At 36.4% G+C, this 11,499-nt stretch overlaps 1 protein-coding gene across 1 annotated transcript; it reads left to right on the top strand.

Moving 5' to 3' along the window:
• The first annotated feature begins 545 nt into the window (after positions 1 to 545).
• Positions 546 to 11,497, top strand: LOC145558393 (putative catabolite repression protein creC). Its single transcript, XM_081619619.1, has 11 exons — positions 546 to 789; positions 4,508 to 4,819; positions 4,965 to 5,073; positions 5,159 to 5,252; positions 7,371 to 7,458; positions 7,556 to 7,639; positions 8,618 to 8,714; positions 8,786 to 8,873; positions 9,036 to 9,141; positions 9,419 to 9,511; positions 10,788 to 11,497. Exons 1-11 carry the CDS (start codon positions 613 to 615, stop codon positions 11,169 to 11,171), a joined length of 1,632 nt encoding a protein of 543 aa, XP_081475745.1. The 5' UTR covers positions 546 to 612; the 3' UTR covers positions 11,172 to 11,497.
• The last annotated feature ends 2 nt before the right edge of the window (positions 11,498 to 11,499 follow it).

The following is an 11,499-nucleotide window of genomic DNA, read 5'->3' as shown; positions in this document are numbered from 1 at the left end:
TGGTGCTAATCGTGGCTGATGTGGTGGTGCGTGTGGGTGTAGCAAAGGGGGCAGTGTGGTGCTTGGAGGTGGAGTTGCTGTGGTGGCAGTGAGGGAGCAGGGTTTTTGGGGTCGGGACGAGCAGCGTGGGTGGTTTTGGGGGTCGGCGGTGGGTCAGGTGGGGAGCTACATGTGCGGCCGGTCGATTGTTGGTGGTTTCGGTGGTGACCTGCCGTTTTCCGGCGAGATGAGGGGAGGGGTTAGGGTTTGGCGGTGGTCGGGGTGGCTGGGAAAATTTTGGGGTTTTTTTTTTTAATTTTTTGTATTTTTTTTAACTTTTTTTTTTAATTTTTATGAATTAAGATAAATGGTCCAATTATGTCATGACACGTGTCATGATTAACCCCTAATTACTAACGGAGTTAATGGCCGTTGGTCATTAATGACACTGGGTGAATTTTTTAAAAACTGGGTGACATTTGGTGAATTCTGAAAAATCCGATGGTTTTTGGTGGATTTTTAAATTGCTCAATTGCTTTTGGTGAAATTTCCGTTTTTATATTTCCAAAGACAAATATGCCATGAACAAATGTTACACAATTAGATTCATCTCCAATTGTCGTCGCCGAAAGCATGAGTAATAGCAGCGCAACCACCAACAGCGCCACCGTCAATGGCGGCGTATCATCTCCCGCCGGCGCCGGACTCAAAGCCTACTTCAAAACTCCCGAAGGCCGTTACACTCTTCATTCCGAGAAGTCTCATCCTTCCACTCTTCTCCATTATTCTCACGGCAAAACCGTCTCTCAGGTTTCTCTCTCTTCAATTTCATTCGTTTTTGATTTGGATTGTTTGATGATATTATATCGAATTTTAGGTTGTTGTTTTTGATTGTTTATTTTGTGATTGTGTGTTTGATTTATTTTGTTTAATGTTGAATTTAATGTGATGTTACTGCATTTACTTTTGTAGGTATGTCAATTATTAGATGTTTATATTACTATTAGTTTTGTGATTGAATTGGTTCCTAAATTATGGAATTTGGGTTGACCTTGATGAGATATTGTTGGATTAATTTGATCAATTTTATCAATTGCCTTTTTATGTCAAAGGCGATGATGCAATGTTGGTAGTGCTTGTTCATATGCATATTCCAGTGCTTGGAGTATTCCAGGGATTGCTGCTTCCAGTTCGCCATCACAGATTGATTTCCGTATTACTTTGGACATGCGAAATATTAGATTAGAATCATCCTCAATTAATCCTGCTTAATCCTCATTGAAGGCGGTAGTATTGATTCTTTCATTAGTTTTCTACTTTCTAGATTAGGAAATCTAATTTTCTTCCTAATTCAGCTTTCATATCCTTAGTTGAGCTAATGGCCTGTTTGAGGGGTAGTTACAAATGATAGTAAAGAGAATGAATTTAAGTGTAATTTAGCAGCAGCAAGATTCCATTGTTAACCATTATGCTCTCCCTCCATTCCCTTCTCTCAAGTGTTATGTATTCCTCTAAACCCAAATTCTTCATTTACATGATAACTCCTTCCATCCAATTCATTTTGGGTCCCTTACCTTTACCTTTTTACTTTCGTTACCATTGCTTTTTTCCGTTTTCGTTTCATATGTCCAAACTAATGTAATTGATTCTCCCTTAGCTTATCTTCAATATCTGGAACTCCAGCTTTCCTTTGAAAATTTTCATTCCTGATGTTATTCATTCAAGTGTTCCCACACATTCTTCTCAACAACAGCACCTATACTATTCCCATCTTTCTAACATAGTCCTTGAAGCCCAACATTTAGAACCATATAATAGTGTTGGTCTTATAGTCGCCATGAAACTTTTTTTCTTCAAAGCCAAGGCTATGCCCTTATCACTCAATTCCCCAATTGCAGCTCTCTATTTGGTTCACATCTTGTTCGATATCTGTAAAATCGATCTAAGGTACTCATAACTTTATAAGACGTGTTCTTTAACAACTTCTTCCTACCCACTAGCACTATATCTCTGCTTGTCTCCCTCGATTGCTACATAAGCATTCCATGTACTTTGATTTAGTTTAACTCAATTCCAACACGTGTCTCCATTGTTCTAGGTAATTATTTACCCCAACTTAGTCTCTTCCATCAATGTAATGTCACCAGCCAAAAACATACAAAATGTAATTTTGCAAGGCAAAGTATTATCTTTACGTCCATGGTATTGAAATCCCATCCCTAAACTTAACCTTTTTTTATCAACTTTTTTACCACCCATTACCAAAAGTGGAAATGTTAATGAAATCCTTGTAAGAAAGATGGAAGTGTATGGGTAATTTTGCATTGTCATGGGCGTTGACGTTTAATGTTCTTTTCAAATTTACATATGTACCCTTATTTGTCACCACCTCCAAAGGGGCTGCAAACTTCTTTTCTTACCAACTTTTAGAGGCCCTGGACATGGACATATAAGGCTTTTATTTCCCAATCATTTGTCTAACCAAAGGTTTATTCCATTCCCAATTTTCCAACTTGGACTTTTTTTTTTATAGATTTGTTATCCTAAAGGAAAACAAATACCCTATTATGTCATAAGACTTCTAACATTTCTTAGGCTGGTTCTGCTAAGGACATTGTATAAATAAAAAAAACTACCTCCCCCTCCCTTGTTTGGTTTACAAATCTTCTCCCAAGCAATCCAATTCATTTTTTTTCACCTTTAAAAGAAGTTTCCTACTATTGAATTAAGGTTTTGAGAATGTAATTGGAAAAATCTGTTTTGAGAATGTAATTGGAAAAATCTATTCCTTGCATGAAGTATCTTTATAATATTTTAAGGATTAATTGGATTAGCAAATCTAGCCGACCCCACTTATGAGATTTAGGCTTTGATTGACTGATTGATTGGATTAGCAAAGCTATTTCAAGGCATTCCTTGGGTTAGAGGAACCAGGTATGAACCAAGGTCCATCACAGACCGAATGCTAAGAGTTTGCTTATAAATATCAAGTCGATGAGATTAGAATTGTGACTTGTGAGAGAAGAAGAGTTACTTTTATGCCCATTCATTTGTTTGAGAGGGACAAAGATTTTGAAGTGTAAGCCTCATGGATTAGTGTTGAGAGGAGATTTGTGCAAAGTATACGAAGGTAAGGGGGAATAGGTTACTCTTGCATAATTCCTTTAGAAGGGTAGAATTTATTAGAATTGAAGAGAAACAAAAGTGGCACAATGTGTTGTAACATTTACAAAGTTAGCAGTGTTGTAACATTTACAAAGTTAGCAAAAAAAAAAAAAAAATCAAATATGTTAAGGCATTCTCTTATGAATTTCGATTCAAGTCTCCATAAGCCTTTTTCAAGTCAGTCAATCAATCTATGCCTTAATCCCATAAGTGGTAGGGTGAAAAGTGAAGTGGGTGGGTATGGTTTATGTCACCAATGTGAACTTTGTTGGTTATGAGTGGGTATGGGGTATAAAAGCAAGGCCGTGACGTCTTGGTTGAGCCGTTTTATAAAGGAAATTTAATTGACCGAACCAAGATTTCCGCATCAACAAGGGGTATTAAAAAACCCCACCCTAAATCTCCCCGCATTGAAAGTTACATCTATTATTTCACACAAAAGTCACTTTCTATTCAAATATATAGTGAAAGATTCCCCCATATCTCCCCACTAATGACTCAAATCTTTTATTATGCCCCCATATCAGCTCACTAATGGCTCTAATCCTCTACTATCTTGAAATCAAATTCGCATCGAGACAATCGTGACATGGTCCGCGATCAACGCATCATAAACGTTCCCGCGACACCACAACCGTTCCCGTGATCGTAACCGAAACCGCATTTTCGAACCATGGTATGGGTGGGTTTTTAAGGTGGTAGGGTGATTTTCGAGTGGGTGGGTGGGTATGGTTTAGGAATGGGGGTGGTTTATGGGTGGGTGAGGGTGGGTGAAGTAGTTTTTGATTGGATGGGGGTGGTTGGGAAGGGTGGGTAGGTAAGGGTGGTTTTGGGGTGGGTTGAAGTGGTGGTGTGTTGTGTTCCGGTGAGGGTAGCAGTGGTGGGCGGTGATGGTGAAAGTGGCGGTGGTGGGGCTATGGTTCCAGTGAGTAGTAGTGGTGGAGCGGTGGTGGTCCATTGATGGTGTGGTGGTACATTGGTGACATAAAGAAAGGGAATGGAAATACCATTGGGGTGGGGAGGGGGGGGGGGTGTGGGCAGGGAATCAAAGTAGAAGAGTTTGGGGGTATGGAGAGGGTAAAGGGAATGATTAAAATGTCCTGACAAAGTAACAAACAACAAAGGGAATAAGCCGTGTTCATTTCCCTTTTCTTTTCTCTCTATACCAAATGCCCCCTTATTGTGGTTGGAAAAAATAACATCTCTTAAATGCGATCAACCTCTTTTTACAACGATCTTGGACACTATTTTCATAAGTTATGATGACTAGACTGAATAGTATTCAACAATTCATCTTTTTGATTTGTTTTCTGATTAACTAATCCTAGTTTTTCATTGTTATTTGCTGGAAAATTATTTTCAGGTGACATTAGCTAATCTCAAGGAAAAAACAGCTTCATCCACACCCACATCAAGCTCAGGTTATAGTGCAAGTAGTAGCGTAAGGTCAGCTGCTGCAAAGTTGTTAGGTTCGAATAATGGAGGGCGAGCTCTTAGTTTTGTAGGAGTTAATGGAGCTAATAAAGCTGTTGCTGCAGCTATGAAAACTGCTACACTTGGAAGCTCTAGTAACGGTAGCAGCTTGCCAATCACCAATTTTGATGGTAAAGGAATGTACATAATATACAATGTGGGAGACACTTTGTACATTAGCGACCTAAATTCACAGGAGAAGGTGTGACTTATTATTTATTTATTTATTTCTCTATTTTTTTTTTTTAATTATTATTACTAATCTAATCCTTACCCCCATTCTGATGTTGTTAAGTTAATTTGGGAATAAACATCTTGTGACTTAAGAGATACATTTGCTTATGTAGGATCCCATTAAATCCATACACTTTGCAAGCTCGAATCCTGTTTGTCATACCTTTAATCCTGAAGCTAAGGATGGCCATGACTTACTGATAGGGTTAAACTCTGGAGATGGTATTTCTCTGCTGCTTGGCTGATGTTTATTTCCTTTTTTTTCCCTGAAATGGCAAAATATTTGTATCTACCTTTATCTTTGCAGTGTACACAGTTTCCTTGAGACAGCAGTTGCAAGATATTGGAAAGAAGCTTGTTGGAGCACATCACTATAACAAAGATGGCTCCATTAATAACAGGCAAGACCTACATTCTGCATTAAGTATTACTTGAGTTTGTGGTAATTTCATTTTCAGGGTTTTGTATCTTTAGTTGATTTGCGTAATGCTGTCATCTCAATATGGGTTCATATGTTGTTCTTCGGCTCATAGATTCTGTCAAGTTTTACGATTATTGAGTTTTAGCGTATTTGAGTGGATTAAGAATATTCTGTACTATTCCTGACTTTTTTTGGCTTTCGCTTCTCCACCCCTCTAATTTTATTTATTTATTTATTTTTTTTTTTTTTGAAACCTCATTTGATGAGATTAAAGGACTTATCTATGTTGTTAGTTAAATGTTACTATGGTGTTTGGTCCAATATATATCATTAATAATGCAAATGCAGCTTTACATCATAACCTTTTGCAACTTCCTCTTTTTAAACACTGTTCAGGGGTGGGGGGGGGGGGGATCTTTAATTGCTAGCTCATTTCACTTATCTTGCAATCTGTCTTGTATAACTTGAAAGCAATCCCTAGACGTCAAATACACTTATTGGAATCCATAATGTAGTTACACAGGGTGGTGGACTCTTAGTTGTCTCCCGTTCATTTATGTTTTTATAGCTCTTTGTGGCTCATTAGTTTAGTAATGTATTAAATCCCATACATCATTAAGATTTTAGAAGCTACTGTATTAGCCAACCTATTTCAATCTGCATGGAAACCTCTGGTTGAAGCTGTCTTTATGATTTGAAGTTGTTTCTATGCTTGCAGTATGAGAGAAAGGCATAATTACTTATTGGTCAAGTTCACTGAGGGTATATATTTTTTGGATGTGTTATATTTTCAGCTTTGATGAAAAAGCTCTTTCCCTCCTTATCGTCAATTTATTGTTTGAGGTGTGGAACTAAGAATTACAAATGTATTCCAAGACCAAGTATAATTTCTTGATAGTCTACTGTAAAGCTTTGCAACTTTCATGTAATTGACATATTCTTCCTTTGGTTGGCTGTACATGTCTGTTGTTTGCAAACATTCAAGTGCTCTAAATTAATAGATAGTTCAATTTTGTTCAAACTGGAATACTAGCTAAATTTTAGCATAGACAAAGATGTATATTGGTCTTCATTTTGAATTTATTTTCTCAAGGAAACAGTGTTTCTTAAAGGGATTAAATTTCAACAGGCTGAATTCTGTTATTATGCATTGACTTGTTCTGAAGCCCTTCTAGCTATTACCACTGGTCTTTAGTCATGCAAGATATCATATGCTAAGATGTAGCGGTTTCTGTGGCTGTGGTACCAAATAATCTCGAACTCATAATACATTATTACAAGCACTTTTTATATTACACATACTTTCTACTCTGTATTTTCCCTTTTTTCATGAAGTGCATGAAACTCCATCTTAGTTTTAGAAGTTTCTTGCTGTCTATTATATTTCATATTTGGTATAGCTACTTTTAATGTGTGCTCTACTTGATGTTCTAATCTGGTATGTTAGTTTTGCTCATTGTTAGAGTATAAGTTATGTAGTAACTTATAATAGTTCCTCCATTTCTTTTTAGATCCATCACTTTCTAAATAAGGAAGTTTCAAATTAGATGCATCACTTTTTTTTAGTTAATAAATTTTCTCTATCTCTCTCATATCACATGGGCCCTCCTTTTCCTTTCTTTCATCTCCAAAAACTACCTAAGAATCCGAGTTTTTTACAAGTGATGCAACTAAAAAAAATGGAGGAAGTATTCTATCTTTCAAATAATAGAAGTATGTGATAAGGGTTGATAAGCTCTAGATTAGATAAAAAACAAGTTCCAATAAGGTCTAATAAGACCTTATATAAGGCTCAATAAGGTCTAATAAGCTCCAATATAATAAGATAAGATGAGACCCATAAGTGTTGAAAAGTTCAAATTAGATAAGATGAGTTCATAACTAATAAAATAAGATAATTTTAGATCAGTGAAATTCAGGTGAAGAGAACACTACCATAATATGCCACATGTAGTAGAATGGATAATGTTTTTATCTTGCTTGTATATTGCGACTGCTCATGTGAACATTAAAGTTCTTGTGTATCCTTACATATGTGCTCTGTTGTTCTTGCAACTCTATTTGATCAAATCATGTGACACTTTAAATTTTAAAACAGCCGGTGTACCAGTGTAGCATGGGTTCCTCAAGTCAATGGTTTCTTTGTTGTTGCTCATGCTGATGGAAATGTGTATGTGTATGAGAAGGCAAGCTTCATATAAGTGGTTTTTAAGTTCTCTGTCCACTTTTCTATTTATCTTTTACATTATTGATCAAGAGAATTGTATTCTTATTATTTTTTAGGGAAAGGATGCTACTGTTGATCCATCTTTCCCACTCATAAAGGATCCGACTCAATTTTCTATTGCACATGCAAAATCTAGCAAGGTGAGGTACTACTTATCATCTGAGAAGCTTGACCTCTTCTACTGATGAATTCTGCTCATGCTTCTTTATAGTGCCTTCAATATATGTATTCTAAAGGAAACAAAATGTAGAAACCAGGAATGCTTGGTACACAGCCTTTGTACTGTAATTTTCCCCTTTTTAATTGCTAATGGGTTGAATCACATAGTTTTACATTTTGTTAACTTGAGGACTTCTGTCAAGGCTTTAAACTAATGTATTCACATTGGATTTGTGCATTGTGTCACATTGATGTACCAGTAATTATGAGATCAAGATTGGATGTTCCAGTTTGTGCTATCTTGCCATTAATTTCACAGGGTCTGTCATAATTCTATCCACCCTTAAAAATATAAGATCATTTGACCGTGAGGACCTAATCTGTGATATGGGAATCTTGTCAAATTCGGTAGTGATATGTGCAACCCTAGGGACTAGCTTTAAGCATTAGATATTCATCCTAAAATTGGCACTCCCTTCAATTTTATTAAGTATTTCATTTTGACCAACACATAGTTCTAGGAGGTTTACTTGACTTTATTGTAATTTATAAATTATAATAAGAGGTAAGTGGGGTAGATGGAGTACTAAGAAATTGTACGAAAAAATTATGGAGTAAATTGTTTATTGAACAGCAAAGGATGTGAAAGGAGAGAAATAGTAATAATATTTATGAAAAAAAAAAAAGCTGACAAGGCAGTCGTAACACTAAACAGAGGGATTATTAGTTTAGGAATTCCTGATTAGATCACGCGTTGAATGGTGTAGTTATTCTCCATAATGTTTGATTAATGTAATTGCAAATACTTGTGTGTGAAATTTGGGTCCAGAATGCTGGTCTTTGTATATAATATTTTGTTGGTGAATTGACTGGTTTTAATGACACTGGCAATTATAGGGTTAGTTCGTTAGCCATATGTTACTGCCTGTATGATTTCTCTTGAATGATTATAATTGCAGAGCAATCCAATTTCTAGATGGCATATATGTCAAGGTTCAATCAATAGAATGACGTTCTCTGTTGATGGCACTCATTTGGCTGTTGTTGGGAGAGATGGTATTTTTATACACACATGAGTTTGATCCCATATAATGCTTATTCATCAATGACGTAATTATGTTTCGTAGGCTTTTTAAGAGTTTTTGACTACCAGAAAGAACTGCTAGTATTTGGAGGAAAAAGTTATTATGGTGCTATTCTCTGTTGTGCATGGAGGTAATGTCAACAATTTGTGCTATGACTTATTAAAGCTTTATATGTTTTGATATGATATATGCCTTGCCAATGCTGTGTTTATTATTCATTACAACATATGATATTTTCTTTTACTATTTTCTCAAGAATTGCAATTGACTTGAAATTTTCTTACTCACATAGCATGGATGGTAAATATATTTTGACTGGTGGTGAGGATGATCTAGTTCAAGTTTGGAGCATGGAGGATCGCAAGGTTATAGCGTGGGGTGAGGGGCACAATTCATGGGTGAGCCTCTTTCTGGCCATTTCTTATTATTTAGGGAGGTGGAGACCAGAATACAAATTGATCTGGTTAACTTCATTTGAGCTGATGGAAAGGGCCCTATGGGAAAGGTGTTCTTAGATTGGGATGGATTATTCCTACCTATTTCTCTGGAATTTGATTAGCTAATATACTACTATGCTTCCTGTCCAACTGCCCAAGCCCCCCTTTGTTCTTATATATTCCTTTTTTTTTTGGTGATCTTTATATGCCTCTTCCTGTTTGAACTGGATTTTTGCAGGTGAGTGGAGTTGCTTTTGATCCATATTGGTCACCCCCATCTTCAGATAGGACTGGAGAAAATGTGATGTATCGGTTTGGCTCTGTTGGTCAGGTATGTGGTTCATTGAATATTGTTGTACAATCATATTGTAGAATTGAATCTATTTGATGGAGGTCAGGGAATTCTCTACAAACTGTTATTGAATGAATCAGATTAGTAGAATTGAGAAACAAGAGAATTTGGGTGTTGTATTAGCAATGCAATCAAGTCATCACTAAGGAGCTAACAAAATTTCTTAAAAAAAACAAAACTTCTCACCGATATTCATCATATCTCAGATGTGCTCTATTAATAATATTCCTTTAACAAACTCATCTTTCTCTTCAAGATACTATCATAGTGCACAACCTATGCCCCTCCGGACAAACTTGACACATTACATTAAGTCACTATGTTTAGTTTAAAACACATAATCTACTGATGTGATATACATGACAAACTTATGCGATATGCTTTTCAAAGACACTCATTTTAAAAAGGGTGCACATTGAATTTGAGGAATGAATGAGTCTCAGGTGGTAGGCAATGCCTATGCAAAAGGACATAAGAGAACATATTCCATATGCCCTTTTTCCTCATTATGTTTATGGTTTCACCCTGGTAATAATTTCACCTCTACAAATTGTTCTCTCATCAGTGTGGTCAATCTCATCTTCAGCATGCCCCCTTGTTGCCATAAGAGTATGCCAAGGACATTTATCGACTCTCTGTCCGTTTTCACCTCGTTTTATTAAGAAGTATTTTGATCTACAACCTAAAAAAATTTATATGTACCATTGTCCATTGTTCGGCTTCTCAGATTGAGTTTAGATTCCCGGAAGGGAGAACATTTCACTGTTCCTTCGTTTACATTGATAGGTTGCTTCATTTTCTCCTGGTATCAAAAGATTCTCTTCTTAGTAAATAGTTTAATACTCCTTCCATCCCACATAAAACTTTTCATTTCTCTTGGGCACATAATTTTAACTTTTAAGGGAATATTGGTGATGGCATTTTTTTTTTTAGTATAAGTAATATTATAAGTTAGTGGGTGCTGTTTATTGTTAATTTAATAACATATCACAAAATCCTACCAGATGGGGACTACCTCGATATGACCTATAAGTTTTTTCCCATCTCTTTTCCCTAGAGAGAGAGAGAGAATGTCATATTTTAACATTAATGGAAGCAAAGTTGGAGGAGCATTACCATGCCATGCTAGACGAGGACATTTTTATTTACATATTTCCTCAATTCTTCTTATAGGGTTGCTTGTCATTTTTTTTTTTTTTTTGTTTTTTTTTTTTTGAACACCTTCATGATCAAGTGAAAAACTTTCCATTTTCAGGACACTCAATTACTCTTATGGGATTTTTCGATGGATGAAATTGTAGTGCCTCTTCGTCGTTGTCCACCAGGTGGTTCACCTACTTACAGCGCTGGAAGTCAATCAGCACAATGGGATAGTGTGGTTCCATTGGGCTCTTTACAGCCTGCTCCAAGTATGCGAGATGTCCCAAAGCTTTCTCCACTTGTTGCTCATCGTGTGTATACTGATCCTTTGTCAGACTTGGTCTTCACAAAGCACTCCATCCTTACAGCATGCAGAGAGGGGCATGTAAAAGTATGGAAGAGACCTGTGTCTTCTGAAACCATATTAGGTGATTCAGAAACTGCAAGGTCGATAGAAAAGCACCCAATACCAAGTACCAGTGGGTCTGACTGCAAATGATTGTAAGAGTGGGTATTTTCCAATTGCTTTTTTGAGTCTTAATTCGCAGATTTGATGGTAGCCATATTTATTAGGATATAATTGGTGTAATACACCGTCTAAGCTGGTGCCACAGGGTTAATCCCCTCAATTTTCTGTATTTATTACAAATGTTGAATGCTGTGAGAGTTTTCTAGTTTGTCCTCAGATGTCGAAGGAGCTTAAGTGCATAATCACTAGTTATTTAGCTTCACCAGGGTTATTAACTGTATAGGTCCAAAATTCCAAATAATAGAGTTGCCGCAGTTACTTCTTGATATTGTAATTAGAAATGCTGATGTTTAGTATG

This window comes from Chenopodium album, chromosome 9 (assembly GCF_948465745.1).
Source record: "Chenopodium album chromosome 9, dcCheAlbu1.1, whole genome shotgun sequence".
NCBI classification, from domain to species: domain Eukaryota; kingdom Viridiplantae; phylum Streptophyta; class Magnoliopsida; order Caryophyllales; family Amaranthaceae; genus Chenopodium; species Chenopodium album.
The sequence above is the reverse complement of the archived record's forward strand: the minus strand, read 5'-3'. Positions and strand labels throughout refer to the sequence as shown.